Genomic DNA, 22,395 nt, shown 5'->3' with positions numbered 1-22,395 from the left:
ACTACTGAAGCCCACATGCTCTAGGGCCCGCGTGCCGCAACTACTGAGCCCGCGTGCAGCAAATACTGAAGCCGGCACACCTAGAGCCCGTGCTCTGCAACAAAGAGAAGCCACTGCAATGAGAAGCCCGTGCACCACAATGAAGAGTAGCCCCTGCTTGCTGCAACTAGAGAAAACCCGTGTGCAACAATGAAGACCCAACACGGCCAAAAAAGAAAAAACAACACCAACAGCTAATCAGCTAAAATAAACCCTTCCCTGAACCCTCAGTTTCACAAAATGGTCATAAGGAATTAGTGAAACACAGGCTGACATAATTATGGCTAGCTAAGACTCTCTAGAGATCCACAGAATTTAGGGATCAAATGATTTCAAGTGACATGTATTCCAGAAATCTTTGAAAATGCGAATACTGTACCATGAGGCCACTGCCTTTTGCCTCCTCCCTCCTCCCCTACATTCCAAAGCAAAACTGGAGACAGCTCCACAGGCTAAATGAGGTTAAGTGAAATAAAAGTTGCAAAGTTAATTTAATTAAAATTTTCAAAGGTAAAAGCAAAGCTGAGCATTAAGAGAGATCTAGCTTTCTGATAAAGTTATGTGATTTTTTTTTTAAGGCATCATAAATTAGTGGGGAAAGTAAGAATTTTATTATATGATCCTGGAACAATCAGTCAGCTATTAAAAACACAACAAGAGGTTCTTACACCATTAACCAAAATTAAAACTGCAGACGACTTTAAGGATCTAAGTATCACACCACTAAAGACAAACAAAAAATTAGAAGGAAATATCAGTAAATGCTCCTCTGAGCTCAGGATGGTAGGATGGAGAAGAATTTTCTTAAAAAAAAAAAACAAGAAAAAAAATCACAAAAATTGATAACAGTATACTTCATGGCACAACTAAGTAATATTTGCATACTGGTAAAAATATAAACACTGAATACAAATACTTAAACAAAAATGAAGACTTAATTACATTGAGATGAGAAGGGCAATGGGAAAGGGAAGGGTATATGTGTATAAGAGACCTTTATCCTTATTTTCCCTGGCAAGAAGTCAATAGAAAAATGTCTAAAATTGAAATTCAAGAAATAGCATTATAAGAATGCTGTTTAAAAACACAGAACTCTAACTTCCAGAAGAAATGACTAAATATGGTTGAAGGGTTGAAGATGGTTGCCTCCGGGGCATAGGAATGAAGGATGGGGAACTAACTGCAACACTACAGCTATTGAGCAATGACCATTAAACAAAAAACAAGTCATTTGTAATCAAAGAAATACAAAGCAAAGTAAAAGGGAGCCACTCTTCCCTCTACCACATTACCAAGATAAAAAGTACAGGTGAGGAAGCAAGTAGATGCCCAAGGCCTCTCATACGCTGCCCAAGAGTATAAACTGGTACTACCTTTTGGAACACTTTTTACAATACATTCCGAAAGTCTTAGAAAAAGAATTCATGTTTATGTCCCAGTGTACCTCCTCTAATAATCTATCTTATAAGAAACAATTACCCACTTATACACAAAAATTTTTAGTAGCAGCAATATCCGTAATAACAAAAAAGTCAGGAACACCCTAAATGTTGAGCAACAAAGACATGAGAAATACTACCAGCCATTTAAAATCATACTTCAAGGGACTTCCCTGGTGGCGCAGTGGTTAAGAATCCACCTGCCAATGCAGGGGACACAGGTTCAAGCCCTGGTCTGGGAAGATCCCACATGCCATGGAGCAACTAAGCCTCTGCCCCACAACTACTGAGCCTGTGCTCTAGAGTCCATGAGCCACAACTACTGAGCCTGCGCTCTAGAGCCTGTGAGCCACAACCACTGAGCCCGCATGCCACAACTACTGAAGCCCGCACACCTAGAGCCCGTGCTCCGCAACAAGAGAAGCCACCTCAATGAGAAGCCCGCGTACCGCAACGAAGAGTAGCCCCTGCTCGCCGCAACTAGAGAAAGCCCGCGCACAGCAATGAAGACCCAATGCAGCCAAAAATAAAAAATAAAGTAAAATAAAAGCACACGTCAAAGAATCAATAAGAATACGGGAAAAGGTTTACAACATGGTTTTTTTGTTGTTGCTGTTGTTGCTGTTGTTGTTTTTTGCGGTACGCAGGCCTCTCACTGTTGTGGCCTCTCCCGTTGCGGAGCACAGGCTCCGGACGCGCAGGCTCAGCAGCCATGGCTCACGGGCCCAGCCGCTCTGCAACACGTGGGAATTTCCCGGACCGGGGCACGAACCCGTGTCCCCTGCATCGGCAGGCTGACTCTCAACCACTGCGCCACCAGGGAAGCCCTACAACATGTTTTAAATGTAGAAAGCAAGATACAAAATTATATAGCTAACATCTTTTTATTTAAATAGAACAAATGTACATGTAGGAGAAAAAAAGACTGGAAGAAAATACAAACTTTTAACAGTAGTTATCTTTAGAGTGAAATCTGCAGTCATAGTATATCACCTCTGAACTTTTCTGTATCCTTCGAAGTCTGTACAATAAGCAGGTGTTACTCTGAAAACATACTCTTTTCCTCATTATTTAAATAACAAGAAGTGGGGGAAAACAACAAAGGAACATTAGTTTTAGCCATTAGTGGCCTATGTGACTAGAGCCAGTCTCCAATAGGAGAGGCAGCCTTCAGCAGAAGGGGACAAGGGTATCCATTTGCACTTCTCCTTCAAGTGCAGGAAGGCCAGGGAGGAAGTGCCGGGGCAACTACCCCTCCCACAGCGCTGGACTCTGCTCAGCTGTCCTTTCTAGCCCGGCCCAGGAAAGGCTTGCTGCCTCGCTATCTCAAGGCCCCATGGCTCTAGCCAACTACCCCTATGCAGTCTGTGCTTTTATTATATCCATTTGTCAGCTGAGGAAACCAAGACAAAGACCTTACTTGCCCAGCGGAAAAGTCAGGATTTGAACCTAAGCATTCTGCCCCCCAGCGCCTCTTCCTCCTAAGACTCCTTTGAAATGACCTCTAAGGTCTCTTTTAGCAACAACAAGGGCCCTGTCCAGTTAACGTATCTAGACTGTTTCCTCAACCACAAAAGTCCCTGTTTGCTGCACACTGGCATCTCCCAGAGATATGAAAAAGTTCTAATGCCTGCCTCCCACCCCGACATTCTGTATTAACAGGCGTCGTATGGTCTGGGCATCAGAATTTTTAAAAGCTCTTCAGATGATTCAAATGTGCAGCAAAGTCTGGGAACCACTGGCCTAAGTCAAATGACCTGCTGAAGGAGGGGAGAGGGGAGAGCCTCCAGAAAAATACTCATAAATATATAAGCCCAACATTCTGTATACAATTTCAGGGTTTACAACCACTGAAAGGAGTCCTTGGATGTCAGCTTAAAACCCTTGAACTTGGTGACCCTGAAGATCACCTGCCCCTCTAAAATGTTATCCTACAGTTGAAGAATTATGATACAACAGTTTTACTACATTAATTCATAATAGAGACAAGAAATGAATGTGATGATTTTTGGTTTTCTGTTCTGAAGCACAAACCCTAAGTCAATTAGTCAATGGTTTCCTTTGGGATGAGTATTTGGGAGAAAAGAGGAAAGGAATTAGCAGTATAAGCTGACATCAGCACTATCACATCAGCACTGTGTTTAACCAAATGTAAAGATTTCTAGATAAGTGGATGGCTACTGTGAGGAGTGAGGAGAAAGGGAGAGGAGAGGGTCCATTATCAAATCATCTTGGGAAACTGTGGGCTAAGCAAGCTAAATTCCAGAACTTCTCAGGGACATTAGAACTCAGAACGTTATTAGCATCCTTAACATCTTGAAGAGTACCATTTCCTTCTACCTCAGAGGTTGTTTGGGAAAAGCCACCTTAAATAAGGTCATACCATAAATTTTAAGTCTTTTCAGCGACTCCTATTACAAACACTAAAAAGGCACTTAGAGGTCCAGCATTATAAGAACCTAATGTGTAACTATTTTCAACACCTTTTCTTTAAAAGAAGTTTTTCTTCATGAGGGAAAATATGAGGTAGTGTAGCATAATGGTTAAGCATACAGACTATGGAGCCAAGACGCCTGGGCCTGAATCCTGGCTCCACTCCCCATACAACAGCCATGTGACTTTGGGCAAGTCCTCCAACCTCATGTACCTCAGTCCCCTCCCGTGTAAGAACGAAAAGAAGTACTACCTCACAGGCAAGTTGCTATACTTAAAGCACTTTAAGTAGTGTCTGACTCACAGTAGGCAATATATAAAATGTTGGCTGTTGTTACTCATTCCTAAAGAAAATAAATTTTCAGTCACTGTGAAAATGAATGTCTTGGCATGTTTCAACTGGTAATTCTAACTACAATTTAAATATGGCTTGGGCTTCCCTGGTGGCGCAGTGGTTGAGAGTCCGCCTGCCGATGCAGGGGACTGTGCACCAGGCTGAAACACCAGCTCTGACACTTCCTGTGTACTCTTGGGCAAGGTACCATCTCTGGCCTGTCGCTTCATCTGTAAAGTTCCATCAGTAACAGTACTTATCTCTCAGGGTTCATGTAAAATTATTTTGTATATGTTAAATACTTAGAACTTTACCTGGTACATAGTAAGCATTAAGTATTTAATACTAATATCTTCTTGCATATTTTCTGTATAGCCTTCAAATCTAATATGAACTGTTTATTATGCATACTTTACAAGGTATAAGTTTTTAACCATGTTCTTCTGCTCTTGTGTCTCACAGACAGAATTGAGAACTGAAATAGTCACAGACACAAATCGCACATTTCAGGAAAGTCAAGGCACTTACTGCAAGATACCTGGTGATGTTTATTTCATTTTGCTCTGAAATTTTTAGAAACTGGAAAAATACATATAATTTGCCCCTGATCAAAACTGCCTGTAGGCTTTTGTTCCTACCCTAGCAAGATTTATTGCTAACCAATATACTATGTTAAATTGAAATCAAGATATTACACAATTTTCCAATGCAGAGATGATTTTATATAAGTTGGTATAAATGCTTTGTGAGGATGTAGTTGTTGGCATCTTATTATATTTCAGTAGCTGGTGGAAAAGTGAGATAAGTTGGAAGGGAGGTTTATAGTGTCAGAGCTCATCAGATGAGAAGATCATCTTTTTTTATCAGCTCTAGAAAGCACATTTACAGGCTGATAACTGAACAGTTATTCTTTACCAACTGGAACAGTCAGTATTACCAAGGTATTCCAACTAACTGCAGCTACTGCAGAAAATTCTACTAAAACACTGTGGAGTGAAAGGAAATGAAGAATTGTTAAGGTTAACTGCCTTTGTGAATTTTGATGATTTTTTTTTCTAAGTTTTTACCAAGAACTAAAAGAATATAATATACATCCAACTGCATGATATTTTTCTTTTTTTCCCAACTTTATTGAAGTATAACTGACATATAACATTGTGACAATGATATTATTCTTTTTTAAATAAGTCACTTTCTTTTTCGGCCTGTTCAGAGTTCTCTGAGGATTCAAATTTAAATAACAGACACAAAGTTCTTCAGATGTTACTTAGTCTTCAAAACGTCATCAAAGAGCCTCTCTTATTAAGTTGTTTTACATATCTTCATGCACTCTGTGGGCATTTAAATGAGAGATCCTTGTCTACAACTTTAAATGTACTTGTTAGAAAACGTTTTGGATATCCAAACTCCTATTGTCAAAAACTCTCAAGCTATTACTGCCAAATCCATTCTTCAGTTCTTTGACTCCAGAGTAAAGAAACACTAAGTGGAAATGGGAGGCAGCCCCTGTTTCTGCCCTCGTGGAAATGATTCAGGATGTACCACCAGACCTAGAACTCAGGCTGCCTGACTTCCAGCCTTCAGCTAGCATTATTCCCATAAATTGTGATTCATTCCTTTCCAAGCAGACTTAGACCATGTGATTACACTATAGCTCCAAAACCTTCAAAGATTTGCAACCTCTAGTGCAAAAACTGATTTAGGTGAGGATACTGAAACCACTGTGTGGCAGGCAGAATAATGCCACCCCCCACACCCAAATATCCACTCCCTAATGCCAAGAACCTGTCCACCTGTCACCTTACATGGCAAAATGACCTTTATAGCTGTGATTAAGTTAAAGACTTAGAGATGGGGAGATTATCCTGGATTATGTAAGTGGCCCCAATCTAACCACACGAATCCTTGAAAAGCTGCCCAGGTGGTTGGTCACAGAAAGAAGTAACTATGATAAAATGGTCAGAGATGGGATGTGCTGGCTTTGAAGGCAGAGGGAGGGGGCCATGAGCCAAGAAATGCAGACAGGCTGTAGAAGCTGCAAAAGGTGAAGAAACAGATTCTCCCCTAGAGCCTCCAGAAAGGAGCACAGTCCTACTGACACCTTGATATCAACCCTATGAGACCATGTTGGGCTTCCAACCTACAGAACTGGAAGACAATAAATCTGCGGTGTTTTAAGCCACTAAGTTTGTGGTAATTTCTCACAGCAAGTAATAGAAAACTAATATACAAAGGGTGAAAGGTTATTCACACGGTCTCAAAGTATCACTGTACAAATTACTTATTCACTGCAAAATGAAAAAGGTGCCTTTATAAAGAGAGATCTGGCAGACACCACCTTAACCAACTAATCAAATAAGCACTGCCAGTAACAAGACAACCTGAAAGGATGTGACAAAAAAGGAAATACACAACATGACCCATGCAGTATTCTCGCCGAAAATATTTACTCTGAACCTAATCATGAGGACCTAATCAGACAAACACTAATCGTGGGACATCCTACAAAACAACTGTCTTAGACTCTTCAAAACTGTCACTGACAGAAGAAGTAAAAAAAGAGTAAAAACGGTTCCCTATTAAAGGAGACATGACAACTAAATGTGATGCAAGATTCTTAACTGGATCCTAGCTGAAAAACAAAAGTTATAAACGACATTTTGGGTCCATCTGAAGAAATACGGACTATCTATTAGATATAACACTCTTGTTTCACTGTTGAATTTCTTACATGAGATAAAAGTATTGTGGTTATACAGGAGAATGTTCCTTGACATATAATTATTATAATTTAATATCATAATGTTTGCTATCATTTTCAAACAGTTCAGCCAAAAAGTGTGAATATGTGTATGTATGTGTATATACACACACACAAACACACACACATGGGAGAGAAAGAACAAATGTGGAAAAATGTTAAAAATCAGTGAATCTAGTGAAAGAAATATAGCACTTATTGCACTACTCTTTCAACTTTTCTGCAGTATTGCAATTTCATAAATACAAAGTTAAGGGGGAATCGTCTTCCTGGCTCCCACCACTGCCTGCTTTTCCCAGTCTCCTCACGTCCTGCCAGTACTGTAGCTGGAACAGCTTATATTCTTCAAACTGCCCACACTCTTCCACTAGCAGATTCTGTGTTCTGCTGCTTCACTCACATCTCAAGGCTCAACAGCTGCAGTTGGGTTTCGATATAAGGTAGAAGCTTGTACCTGATATTAAAATACCAGTTTGGGAAACTAGTTGATCAAATATCAAACAAGAGTCATCATTTCATGTCCTTAATACTAGATTTTAGTTTGAGCACTCTTTGCTGCTCTTATTATTGTTTCTCTTACGCCATATAATCTTTACTCTCTGTTTTCTTGAACTTCATCATCGCATTTATGATCTGAGACGGTCACAAGCATGGCAGTCAACCATGGACAAAAATCAAAACTGGTGGCATCAGAAACTACTACAGACACATTCAAGCGTGGCCTCTGGCTCCCAGCCCACACCACTGTGAGTATCACAGGCAGCTCAGACCAAGGCTCACCTCCTTCCTGTAGGCCTCATTGCTCTCCATATGGCAGCTTCCCAACATCAAAGAAGATGGAAGAAATTATCTAAATTTACCAGGCTAGTCCCATTCCCTCCCTTGAACTGTGGAAGAGTCACTGATATCTCAATTACCTATTCTGCAATACCTTTTTCTGCATGCTGAGATTTTGGAATGCTAAAAAAAAAAAGGGGTGGGGTGGGGTGGTACTGGACTAACAGATGGAGGATTAGGAACAAAAGACCTCCCTGACAGGAGAAACAAGAGCTAAAACGTTTGTATACCTACTATAATAGCACAGAGGAACAAAAATTGAACTTGTAAATAAAATTAAGTTGCTCTTCTGAAATGCCTGTCTAGCTACAGACAGGAAAAGGCCCAGCATGGTTTCTATGTATGCTTATGCTGTTTCTAATAGAAAGGATACAATCAAGCCAAAACAAACATCTGTTAACCAGTTAAGTTTGTTAATGAAACAAAATTGCAGCTGGTTTTATCAAAGATCAAAAGTGAAGCAAATTAGAGAAAGGATGTATGAACAAAGCTGGTTTCTAAAAAATAATGGCTAAAGAATTCTAAGCCCACTTGTCAAATTAACACAAATCCTTCCTGGATTTTGCTTAGACCACTGATTAGTATTTATTTTGTATCTTTGAAGAAACCAGCCTCACAGTTTAAATCTAATATCATTTACTGTAGAACTCTGCCTATATAGTTCACTTTGCAGTGCTTTCAATGTATTACATTTCACAAAACAAAGCAAAAAAAAAAAAGTTACACTCTACCATTAATATTCTGCTAATTAAAAGGTTCGCTTATAAAAGGAAGAACAACAGTATACAGTTTGCAACTCCCAGAGACTTCTCTGGGAAAGCAGTCCAGTCCTAAGCATAAGCATGATAACAGTGATTGGCATTTCACAATGAGCCCTGCCAGGCCTCCTTCTCTTACTTCTATAAACTCCCCATCACCACCTGAAGACAATGAGATAAGAGCACCCACACACAAACAAAACACACTTTCCTCATGGCGCTGCTAAATGAAAATGTCACAAATTACATGGCTGACTCATTTGCAAACTTTAATTTAGTGAGCTAATTTATGTTTATGTACTCAGAAACATTAATAGACTGGAGAGATCAAAGTACCTGAGAAGATGCAGATTCACATGTGAAATGCTGGTTTAACTGGAGAAGAACAGTTCAATCAAATCTACTGTAGTTTAATGTATAGGCCAAGAAAATTAAGTTTATAAACAAAACAAAAAGTCATGAATTTTCCAATCAAAATTTGCTATTGCAGTGATAAAACAATCACATTTTCTCGTGTATTCTTTTTACATTACAAAGATAAAATATATAAAAAGAATATAGACCTTCGTTCTGAGAAACATTATAAAAATCTTCGCCATCCAAGATATGGTCAGAATAAATCAGCAAACAACACTTAACTGTTAAATAACTTCAAAGCTACAAAATATAGATTTTTCTTAGCACTCAAAGTATAACAAATACAGCTGTTATAATCCAAATAGGTATAGGGAACACAACAGTAAATTCCTGAAAGCTGCTGAAAATATCCAAAATTAGTCAAGAAATTACACCCTTAGCATCCTTAATGCTTGGAAGAAAATACCATTAGGAAATCAAAAACTAGACTGCTCTATATATCATTCACGTCAAGGTCAGGAAAAGGCAGCTATAATGTCAAACATATCTAAGATCCAAAGAGTTAAAAAGAATACTTAACACTCATTTTAAGAGTCCAAAATCCTCTGACATAATGTTTCTATTTTTCCTGAAACCTATTTCATTAGAAGTCTAGACAAGTCCCATCTCGATAAAAGCTCAAAAGTAGAACATGCTGTCACTCCTGAGTGCGAGAGAAAGACGCATCCTTCCCTTGACCCGACTAACTAGTCTTAGACAATCTGAGGGCTCTCTCAACAACACCCCAGCAACTGGTACTATCTGCTCACAAAAGCAGTCCTAGTGCTATTTTGAAGAACTTCTGAAGCTTACCCATAGGAACAACATAACACAATCCTTTTCCTTCCCTGACCCTGGAACAGCACTATGGATTCACCTAGTCATTCACATTATATAATAGGTTTCTGTCTGACTTCAGTCATTCTAAAACCTACTTTCATTCATACTGATCCCAAAATTCAGGTTACAGAATATGGAAGAGTGTATTCTGCCATATTTAGGCCTTTATCCAACTTTCAGTTGAATGCACACAACTAAGCACTCTTTGAGAAATGTGACATCTGCAATACAAAGGACACCAAATCAAAGGAGAACTGAGAAGGACAACAGAGAGGAGGTCATTTGGACTCTATAATTAGCAGATAAAAAATACACACATTTCTGTCAAAAAGATCCAGAGTTGTCTGAAACCATGAACAGTTCTCCTAGGGCTGAGAAACTTCTGGAAGCCTGCCACATCATAGAACAATATGGACTAGGGAATGGTCCTTCACAAAGTACGGGAGATTGGAAAAGTTCCAGAGGGGGATGAGGAGGGTCTCTCTAGGGCAGGGAGAAAACTGAAGAAAAGAAAATCTAAAAATAAAGTTCTTTTTTAAAAAAATTTATCTACTTTTTATTTTATTTATTTTTGGCTGTGTTGGGTCTTTGTTGCTGCATGTGGGCTTTTCTAGTTGTGGTGAGCAGGGGCTACTCTTCCTTGTGGTACGCAGGCTTCTCATTGCGGTGGCTTCTCTCATGGTGGAGCATGGGCTCTAGATGCGCAGCCTTCGGTAGTTGTGGCTTGTGGGCTCTAGAGCACAGGCTCAGTAGTTGTGGCACAGGGGCTTGGTTGCTCCGCGGCATGTGGGATTTCCCGGACCAGGGCTTGAACCCATGTCCCCTGCATTGGCAGGTGGATTCTTAACCACTACGCCACCAGGGAAGTCCGTAAAAATGAAGTTCTTTAAATTACACCATTTACACAACACGAGAAACTGATGTAGGATGTACATTAATCTTCTATTTATGGAAATATTTCATACTAATTACCCCACCAAAAACCCTAATAAAATATCTCCCTAAAAGGAGGTGGGGGACAAATAGAATAAACAACTGAACAGGCCAAGACCATGAAAAGTGATTTTTAATATAGTTCTGTCTCTCAGCCCCATTTCTGATCATCTGTGCTCCTTCTGAAACTCATTTTTATTTTTTTCTTATTGACAGTATCATTGTGGTAATTACGTTAGAAGGTTTTTCATAAGATTGTAATACAGTTATTTCATTTCTTCAAGAAAAAAACATCAAAAGCCCTACCTGGTATTAGAAGTGTCTCTCTTTCCAACTATAGCTGCCTAGAATGAGTTCCCATACTATGCACTGCACTAGAAACATACCAAGATTTGACACTTAATAAATTTTAGGAAGATATTCCCAATAAAGTGAAATGCCAAGGAATGTTTAAAATTGAACCAAACTGATTTTATAAAAATGCTAAAGCCCTGGGGCTTCCCTGGTGGCGCATTGGTTGAGAGTCCGCCTGCCGATGCAGGGGACGCGGGTTCGTGCCCCGGTCCGGGAAGATCCCACATGACGCGGAGCGGCTGGGCTCGTGAGCCATGGCCGCTGAACCTGCGCGTCCGGAGCCTGTGCTCCGCAACGGGAGAGGCCACAACAGTGAGAGGCCCGCGTACCAAAAAAAAAAAAAAAAAAAAAAAAAAAAAAAATGCTAAAGCCCAAATGTTCAAATGGAATCTTAATGCTACAAAATGTATAGTAATAACTGAAGTCTGTCTTAGAATATCTGACTTTCCAAAGTCCTCATAATCTGACCTAATTGAGCTTTACCATTTTTAATGAGAAACACTAATACTATCCTTTAGGAGTTCCCTCACCAAGTCAAAGATAAAGTTTTATCTTCAGTGGTTTAATTCATTTCCATATCACCTCAGCAAAGAGAGCTTTCTTAAATAAATACAAAGAAGTTACGCTAAGGAGCCAGTATGGTAATATCCAGTTTGAATTCTAGACTATCAGAAGATGTGCAATTACATTTCAAAAAGGAAGGAGCTCTTCTATTTTAACTTGCATTGTATTCCTCCTAGCAGTCATGCATAGGAATGATGATGATGTTACATTTAATTACACACAGATTTACTATTTTCCCTACTGCTTTCCCATACTGCTAATATTATAAATAGTGCCTGCTTTAAAAACTGTACTAAGTTCATTGCAACTACCAAATTTAAAATGCCAGATATCTATTTGTTGGGGGACAACTGCTTCTAAGCATTTGAGGACCTGGAAGAGATACTTTCACTGTTAATGAAAAGCCACCCCTGTTGACCAAGTATACAGCCCCACTGGTAAAGAGGTCTGGAGTCAGACTGTTTCATTAGAATCTTGGCTTCACCACGCACCAGCTCTGAAAGTGACCTTGGACAAACTGCTTAGGCTTTGAGCCTCAGTTTTTCATCTATAAAATAAGGATAATAATCTATGGCCCTCACAGTTATTGTGATAAGGAGACAGTAAATGTAAGGCACCTGGAATAGTGCCAGCATTTTAACACTTAAGAAATGTTATTATTTTTACCATTTTTATTTTCTTTTTTACAATTAAACTGTTCAACAAAGGTAACCAGAATAACAGCTTCTTGAAAGCCATTAGTTGGCTAATTGTGATTGAATGACTTCATCTCTGTACAGTGGCCATTTATACCATAAATGTCCTCCCACAATGTGAATTTTACAGACCTCTAGCACATCAAGAACAATGATAATCTGCCTTTCAAAGATACGAGAACAAGTCCTATATACATGAAGCTATAGTACAACTAATCGACATATAGATCCAAGTTCAACAGCTGAAGCAAGAATAATCAAAAGCCAACAACCAGCATACATATATGGTTTTAGTATAAGAAACTCAAAATATTTTCTACAGTACAAAAATGTTCACATTGGTCTTTGACACTTTAGATTCCTTTGAAAATCTGATAAAAACTATAGACCCTGAACAAAGGAAAACGTGTGGATACAAACGACTGTTCTATTTCAGGGGATTTGTTAGCCCACCTACCCCAAACTCATTCATGGACCCAGGTTAAGAATTTCTATTACATTGACCTAGAAAGTTTACAGGGTATTAAACTATTTATCCCTTGTAATCTCAAAGGGCAATATATTCTGATGTACTTTTTATTACATTTTTCAAGGGAAAAGGCTATTGTAATATACAATAGAAACAGTACAATACATTCTGGCCAAATCGGCAATCTGATTTTCATTTATGTTTATTTGTCCTTTTTTAAAAATTAGATTATGATTACTCAACACAACTAATCCCCAAATTTCATCAAATAAAAATTCTAGGACATATTTTCTCAGCTTTCCTTGTTATATGATGATGCTAACTGGACAATTTAAAGATCAGCATCATAAAAAGAGCAGGAACAACTGCATGATAAGCAATAAATCACTCTGTTCTCAATTCTAGACACTTTCAGACATGAGTCTTCCTTCAGACTAAAAATACTTCTGTATAGATGCTGTATGAAAAAAATATAAGGATGTCAAGAAATGATGGGCAAGGTTAAAGAGAAGGATAGGAAAGGGACTGTGGAAAATCTGTAGTGATTCCTCTATCACAAGTTGATACTCCCCTGGACCACAAAATTATTAAAACATGCTATTAAATTGCCTAAAGCTGCCTGAATTAGTCCATGCACCTGATAATTATAAAAGCTTAATATACCTTAGAGTAATTTATATATATTTAAAACAGATATCCAAAGCCATCAAGAAATGGCTCTATATTCCCTTAAGGAATTTCCTCATGGCATAAGCTTTTATAAAAATATTTAGGGCTTCCCTGGTGGCGCAGTGGTTAAGAATCCACCTGCCAATGCAGGGGACACGGGTTCAAGCCCTGGTCCGGGAAGATCCCACATGCCGCGGAGCAACTAAGCCCGTGCGCCACAACTACTGAAGCCCACATGCCTGGAGCCCACGCTCCAACACAAGAGAATCCACCGCAAGGAGGAGCCTGCGCACTGCAACGAAGGGTAGCCCCCACTCGCCACAACTAGAGAAAGCCCGTGCGCAGCAACAAAGACCTAACGCAGCCAAAAATAAACAAATAAACTTAAAAATATATAATGAGGGACTTCCTTGGTGGCACAGTGGTTAAGGATCCACGTGCCAATGCAGGGGACATGGGTTCGAGCCCTAGTCCGGGAAGATCTCACATGCCGCGGAACAACTAAGCCCGTGCACCACAACTACTGAGTCTGTGCACTAGAGCCTGCGAGCCACAGCTACTGAGCCCACGAGCCGCAACTACGGAAGCCCGCGTGCCTAGAGCCCATGCTCTGCAACAAGAGAAGCCACTGCAATGAGAAGCCTGCGCACCGCAAAGAGCAGCCCCTGCTTGCTGCAACTAGAGAAAGCCCACGTGCAGAAAGACCCAATGCAGCCAAAAGTAAATAAATAAACAAAACATACATATAAAACAAAAATAAACAAATGGGACCTAATGAAACTTAAAAGCTTTTGCACAGCAAAGGAAACCATAAACAAGATGAAAAGACAACCCTCAGAATGGGAGAAAATATTTGCTAACGAAGCAACTGACAAAGGATTAATCTCCAAAATATACAAGCAGCTCATGCAGCTCAATATCAAAAAACAAACAACCCAATCCAAAAATGTGCAGAAGACCTAAATAGACATTTCTCCAAAGATATACAGATTGCCAACAAACACACAAAAGTATGCTCAACATCACTAATCATTAGAGAAATGCAAATCAAAACTACAATGAGTTATCAACTCACACCGGTCACAATGGCCATCATCAAAAAATCTACAAACAATAAATGCTGGAGAGGGTGTGGAGAAAAGGGAACCCTCTTACACTGTTGGTGGGAATGTAAATTGATACAGCCACTATGGAGAACAGTATGGAGGTTCCTTAAAAAACTAAAAATAGAACTACCATATGACCGAGTACTGAACTACCAATCCCATTACTGGGTATATACCCTGAGAAAACCATAATTCAAAAAGAGCCATGGACCACAATGTTCATTACAGTTCTATTTACAATAGCCAGGACATGGAAGCAACCTAAGTGTCCACTGACAGGTGAATGGATAAAGAAGATGTGGCACATATAATGGAATATTACTCAGCCATAAAGAGAAACGAAATTGAATTTTTTGTAGTGAGGTGGATGGACCTAGAGTCTGTCATACAGAGTGAAGTAAGTCAGAAAGAGAAAAACAAATACTGTATGCTAACACATATATATGGAATGTAAAAAAAAAAAAAGGTTCTGAAGAACCTAGGGGCGGGACAAGAATAAAGACGTAGACGTAGAGAATGGACTTGAGGACATGGCGGGGGAAGGGTAAGCTGGGATGAAGAGAGAGAGTGGCATGGACATATATACACTACCAAATGTAAAATCGACAGCTAGTGGGAAGCAGCCACATAGCACAGGGAGATCAGCTTGATGCTTTGTGACAACCTAGAGGGGTGGGATAGGGAGGGTGGGAGGGAGATGCAAGAGGGAGGAGATATGGGGATATACGTATATGTATAGCTGATTCACCTTGTTATAAAGCAGAAACTAACACACCATTGTAAAGCAATTATACTCCAATAAAGATGTTAAAAAAATACATTTAAAAAAAAAGAAAAAGAAAGAAATTCTAGGGTTTCGATTGGTCTGTGGAAAGGCAAATCACCTGGTCCCACCCAGTTTGTAGAACTGGGCCTCTATCAGCTTAAGGCAAGAAGGGAAGCAGGGTCTATCTTATGCGCAATAGTATCCGAAGAGGAAAAACAAGTCACCAGGAGCACAGCTTTTCCTAACACTGTTTCCATCACTTCTGAAAATGCAGTTAGCACATACAACCATCACCCTTTCTATCAACAATGGCTAATGGCTTACAAGATGTAAAGTTAACTGCTATCAATGCATCCACTCACCCAAAGGACAGACAACAAGCCCCCAAACTGGAGGGCCGAAACCTTTATAAACAATTTGCTACTGCTCTGTTTTGGTTTTAGTTTGGGCAGTAATTTCAATAGCTTTGAAATAAAACAAAGGAAAATCCTACTTAACCAAAGACTTTAAATTGTAGCAGTAACTTAAGGAGAAATCTGCCATATACGTATAACTATTATGGAAATGACAGAAGGCCCAGAGAAACCAAAGATTATAAGATACAGTATGAGACAAAATAAACATTCACTCTCACCTGCTGAGAAGTGAACAATAACAAATGACTTTAAATTGAAACAGGCAGGATTTAGGTCACATATTAAAACAGTTCCAGTAATGCACAGACTATCAGTATTAAAATAATTAGTCTATAGATTCTTCTTCTCTGAAATAACAATAAAGGGAAAAATATATCAATTATACCTCACAAAGCTAAAAAAATAAACAAATAATACTTTTAAAAGAGAAAAACATATAATGGCCTTTCTTGGATTTTTGAAATATATATGATCCTGCCTTGAGGAAGGAAGATTAAAGTTATCTATCCTGGTCCCTTCAAGCACCCACGGATTAGCAATTATAGTTTAAAAAACAAACCACATAATCATCACATTGAATTCTTAGTCAACCAGCGAGGAAGCCCTTAATACGTTGTAAAACAATAGAGAACAATTTATACTGTAAAACAATATATACCTCTTAAAATATATAAGCCTGCTCTGAGGCAAAACATTTTATTTTATCACACTTAACTCAGAACTTATGTCTGTATAAAACTTAACTGAAACTCTACAAGTCAAATGGGCAATATTTACAGTGTATTGACATTCTCTCTGCACTTACCTGGTCTTTCTCATGGGGTAGAAGGCTGACAGGTGGGAGCGACGATGGGAAAGCACTGGGGTATTTCGGAGCCCCTTTGCCATCTAAGCCTCCATAGTTGACCCTGTATTGCGGTCCGTCTTTCAGTAGCCTCCCATTGTTCACCGCACGTTTGGCCCCCAGTCGCAGCCGCTGCTGAAAGGCTGGGTTGGTGGTGGTGCTCGTGAGATCACTTTGACTTCTGAGGTACTTCTCTATGTTCTTCAGGGAGGAGCCATTGGGCTCCTCAAGTCCTTCAATTGCTCTCCTCAGAAGTTTATTCCAATCCACATTGCGGAGATCATTACATGATCCTCTAGACCCCTTGGCTGACTTAGGAAAAGTGCCTGGTTTAGCTGATGAAAAGCGCCCAGGGTTGTCTGGGTCCTTATAGGAGGCAAGGCCTTTGTTGGTGACTTTGAGAACTGAGCCATCCTGAACACTGAGTTCCAGCTGTTCAGAGACTGTCTTCTTATCCAACCCATGGGAAGTGCTGACTGCATGGCAGATTCTCTCTTCGGAGGGCCTTTGCTTTTGCTTTTTTATTTTCTGTATAGCTTCAAGAATCCACTCTGTATAAAGTGGGTTTGCAAGTTTTACCATGGTTGACAAATGACTTCTTCAGTACAAAAGTTACCCATAGAGGTTCTCCTTGTATTTAACAGAACTTGCACATTTGAAAGTCATTTACAATTCAACAAACGGCCAGAGTATTACAGACCATATTAAGCAACATCTTACAAACATCCATCCTTTAGAGATTAAAAAGAGGACAAACAGGCAATGTTGATAGTTGTCTTATTTGACCAACAGGAAAAACTGCATTCGGGTGAAGAACATCTTTAAACAGGAAATCAAGACCTTAAAGGATTAAAAAGGGGGGAAAGGCTCTTAATAATGAAACTTCTAAAAATAAATTAAAAGACTCTTTAGTATTACCTTTTCAGATGCAAAATGACCACAGAAGTAATGACAGGCAGGTATTATGTAACAAAGCCAGAGGGACTATATTTGTCAACCAGAAACTGGGTCACAGCCTGAGAAGGAATTTCTTTTAGGATTTTACACGTTATTTATATGAGTTATTCATGGGGCATTTAAGAGACCACATCTAAGCTATATATTTAATGGATAACCTTTATTGAAATTAATAAAATTACATGACAGTGGTTCAAGATATATGTCTACTATAAACATAAAATCAACATCAAAGAATAAGTCTATGATGCAAAAAATTTGATGGAAGTATATTAAACTTACTTCAAAAAATCTGAAACTTAAAAAAAAAGGCGGAGAGATTTTGTAGTGTTTTGTTTTTATATTGATTCTATGCCTTTTGTATTAAATTATTTCTAAATATTTTAGACTTTTGTCACTATTGTAAGTGGAATATGCTACTAATATCCATTTCGTTCTGGTTATTGTTAACATAGAAAAGCTATTTCTTTAATGTCTGATTTGTATTTAGCCATCTTACCAAAATAGCTCATTAATTCTAGTAATTGTTTTTCTATACTTTCTTGGTTTTTCTAAGTATACAATTATATTGTTACTTCTCTTCCAATAATTATATTGATTGCTTTATGTTGTTGACTTCCTCCCCTTGCTAAACCTCAAAAAAATGTCAACTATAATAGTAATTGTAGGCATTTCTGTCTTGTTCCTAAACTTAATGTAAAAAATGTAGAGTCACTATTTAGAATGATGTTTTTTCTTGTCTTACTGATCAGTACATTCAGCACACTGTTGAAGTGCAGTAGTGGTCATGATTATTTTCATCCTTTACTGATTTTAAAGGAAATAGTGCTAACATTTCACCACTTAAAATGATGCTTGCTGAAAATTTTTGACGGATACTTTTGACCAAATTAAAGAAATTAATAAATTCATTTAATCATTTAAAAAAAAAAAGAGGGAATTCCCTGGCAGTCCAATGGTTAGAACTCCGCACTTCCACTGCATGGGGCAGGGTTGGGTTTGATCCCTAACCCTGGTTGGGGAACTAAGATGCTGCAAGATGCGCGGTGCAGCCGGGAAAAAAAAAAAAAAAAAAAAAAAAGCAATGATCCTGATTCTTCTATTTCCCAAGTCTCACAAGTAAGAAAATTTCCCATTGAGCCATTTCTACAGAATCATGTTTTCCCATCCCTTTGAAGAGGGTTGGTGACATTCTCTAACCCACAGGTTGGAAAACTGAAACTAATGTAGTAACATAACCGGTCACCTTTTGAACAATGGAAAACTCTAGGTGTCTTACTACCCAGTTAGCTCATGAAACTGCTCAATTCGAGCAAGGTGTGTACAAATCTGATACCAGGTAGGGAGTGATACTGCTCTCTGAGAACCTCCTGGTGTACACAAAAATCCCCTAGGTCTCCAATCTGGTATTGAGTACACCTGCCAAGAGCACCAGGCCAAAGCATCCTGGCCTGGGAGTTGGGTCATATCTGGGCTCTAACCTTGCTCTTCACAGATAATGTCCACATCTTAACTCTTTTTTATAGTTTAAAGTTTACAGGGTGTGCTTGCGTATAACTTGTCATGTAATCTGCAGGATGACTCAATGGGTAAACTGAGGCTCAGGGGAAGGTGGAACTCACTCAGGATAACAGTCAGTAGTAGACTCAAGGCTCAAATGCCATTATTCTAAAGTCTAAGTCAGCGCTATCTTCACCTGAGCCATGACTGCCTGCTCTAGCTAGTTCCGCCTCTGCAATTAGACTAATAGTATGCATGCCAGTCCTACCAATGTCTAACGGAGAAACTCTGGGAAAATGACTTAACATTTCCATCACTTTACCTGTAGGGAAATAACAGTATATCCCTCCCAGGATTGTTGAGAGAATTAAGTGAACATAGTATCTAATATTCAGTATATAGTAGCTATCATCACTTCCATCCAATACAATGTCTACACACTCTGAAAAATGTCTCATAAAATATAAAATTAAAGTTATCTCTGGTTGTTTACTTACATTTAATGTACCTCAAAGGGGAAAATAATGTCTTTCCTCAAAACTTTAGCCAGATACGCTGAAGAATTTAACATTTGCTCTCAAAGATTCTGTTGCTGAAAACAATTAGGCCATTGAACTATACTAGTTCAGTCAGCTTGAAAGAGGCAATTTAAAAAGGATTGTCCTTTTCGCAATCAGTAAGCTGTAGGTTCACTCAATTTTTCTCCCCTCAGATTTAGAAACTTGGGGCTAAAGGGCCCTTTGAGGTTATCCAGTCCAACCTCTAGTTAAACAGTAAAAGATCCCTTTTTCAATATCCCCAACAGATAGGCCATAAAGTCTCAAAATACTTCCAGTGACTAGGAATTTGTCACTTCTTAAGACAGCTCATGCCACTGTTGGACAGCTCTAACTGTAATATATTTCTTGCTCACAGGAGCCAAAATCTGCCTTCCCATTAACTTCTACCCACTAGTCCTAGTTCCCCTGGAACAATCTCAAGAAATTCTTTAATTATGAGGAGCCTTCATATACTTGAAAACAAGTATCTTTTGAAAACTGCTACAATCAAACCCCATTCTACCTCCAGCCCCACCTTGGACCACTCATATCCCAGTTCCTTAACATGTCCACATTATCACAGGTTTCCAAGCACCTCCTCCTCTTGGTCACTCATTAGTTTGGCTAATGCCCATCTTAAAATCTGGCATTCCAGGCATTATCCAATTATAAATGCAACCCAAGGTAACATGAACTTCCTTACCAGGCCTGCCATACAACTGGCTCATGCCAAGCAGGCAGTCCAACTAAAAATCCCAGATATTCTTTCAAAAATTCTGTCAAGCCGAGTCTTTTCATTCTCTTCCTTATGCAAATTTAAATGCTGGGATTTTAAAATTTTATCACAGTTCAAGTACATCTTGTTGGTTTGAGTCTGTCTTCCAACTTGTTAAAAATTGTTTTGAATCTTGATTCTGTCATCTATGTCATCTGCAAATCTAATAAGCACTCCCCTTTGTGTCATTATATAAATTACTGACTGTTACACTTGGAACAGGTGTATTTAGGAATGAAATCATTGGCTTTCATAGTGCAACCACTTTCAGGATAGAACACAGGAATCACTCTGCTTTAGTAAGTTTAAAACAGGAAGCTGATCTTTCCAAGGTAAAATGGTTTGGGGCAAAATTTCATTAGAAGACATTTCACCATGTCCAAATAATTATTTCATCTTTCATCATTTATTCAGGATGAATCAACTAATTTAATTTGATTGCACAAAATACAACTGCAGGAAGCAGGAAAAGAGGTCACAGAAAAGTATCCAATATTGCAAAGTTGCTTTCAGGCATTTTGGTTACACAAGCAAACGAACATACATTAAAACAAAACACATTTCATAACTAATAAACACTTAAAATATACCTTCATGACAAGCTATTACAACAATCTTAACCACAATCAAAAGAATTGTTCATCTCCATTACCAACACATTTCAACAAGACTGACATTTTATATCTTAAAAATATAATAAAACAAGGGAAAATACCAGAATTGGAACTCCAAGTGTTTTAACAGTCCATGACAAAAAAGAAGATTGTCCAGATCTTCAGGCAAATCTGCCAAAAGAAAAAAATGTAAATGTTAATTTGGGCATAAGGACATCCCTAAAATTCAGCAACCATCTATGGATCTCCACAACTATTCAATCCAAACAGCTGCAGTGAATTTACTGGTATACTATGTTTGGTGGTATGTTAGCTCTTTCATACCACTAAAGGGTATTTAAGAACATGGAATTCAGGACAGGACATGAAGCCCCACAGCGAGTGCCTAAAGAAGTAAACTTTCACTCTTCTTTAAGGCCAGACCTGTTCTCCAAATTTTAAAAAATCAGGTTTGTGATGGAGTCTAAAAAAGAATTCCATCATTTAAAAAATAAAAATAAAAAATCCCACTATTACTCAAATAGCCAGGCAGGTATAACATTTTGTCTGGAGGAAAAAAAAAGTCGAACATTGTTTAAAGATCAATATTAACTTTCCCAGGCAACATTCACTATTTGTCCCAAAGGTCACCTGGCATCTAGGTACTGATTGAACTATCAAGATATGGCCAATAACTGCACCTAAGAGAAGGATGCACCATTTTCCACAATAGTAAGTACGTGCTTGTACAGGTCACATTTCAGGGCAGTAGTGATCATTTTTACTTCAAAGGCAAAAAATAAATGTAAAACAACACTGTGAATAGCTGCAGTTTGATAGTGTACAAAACAACCAAGCAAACTTGGATCCCCTTTCTCCCTTCCCGCAGCCACAGACACACACCCCACTCCTCAATTTAATATCAAAATTAGCTCTCATCTGACACCAACCAACAGAGTTAACTAGGCAGAAACAGATGTAACTCAGCAGCTCTTTGCTACAAGCCGAATCAGTGTTAAAAACATACACACACACAGAGCTAGGAGAGGAACAAAATCAGAAGTCTCTTATCTGCAGCCAATTCTCAACTAAACACATGTATATTATCCACTTTGTATATTATCCACTGCAAATTTTTTCATCTTAGGCTGGTTTGTTTCTAACATCCCACTGGCCCCACTGTAAATTGGTATATGCTAAGAGAATAGATTGAAAACCAATTTAATTTTAGTCTAAGCAGTATCTAACTAGAAAGACAAATCTAAGGAAAAATATGCATAATTCATTCAAAAGGCAAATAGAAATGTTTCTTCCTCTGATTCATAATTATCCATACCACTTCTCTTTTCCAGAGCCCTAGGATTTGTTTCATACGTAG

General features: G+C 38.7%; 1 protein-coding gene across 5 annotated transcripts in view; it reads right to left on the bottom strand.

Moving 5' to 3' along the window:
• The window catches only part of KAT6B (lysine acetyltransferase 6B), a 185,526-nt gene that overhangs the window by 153,034 nt on the left and 10,097 nt on the right, over window positions 1-22,395 (bottom strand). For all 5 annotated transcript variants that reach the window (XM_089897235.1, XM_022590928.3, XM_089897234.1 and 2 more), the window contains exons 2-3: window positions 21,140-21,209; window positions 16,615-17,493 (exon numbers count right to left, since the gene is read on the bottom strand). In XM_089897235.1, the coding sequence (XP_089753361.1) occupies window positions 16,615-17,235 (621 nt within the window). In that variant the 5' untranslated portion in view covers window positions 17,236-17,493; window positions 21,140-21,209. The remainder of the gene's footprint in view (window positions 1-16,614; window positions 17,494-21,139; window positions 21,210-22,395) is intronic.

This window comes from Delphinapterus leucas, chromosome 16, assembly GCF_059928025.1.
Source record: "Delphinapterus leucas isolate spDelLeu-1000000601 "Yukka" chromosome 16, BTC_Dleu_Yukka2, whole genome shotgun sequence".
NCBI lineage: Eukaryota > Metazoa > Chordata > Mammalia > Artiodactyla > Monodontidae > Delphinapterus > Delphinapterus leucas.
The sequence above is the reverse complement of the archived record's forward strand: the minus strand, read 5'-3'. Positions and strand labels throughout refer to the sequence as shown.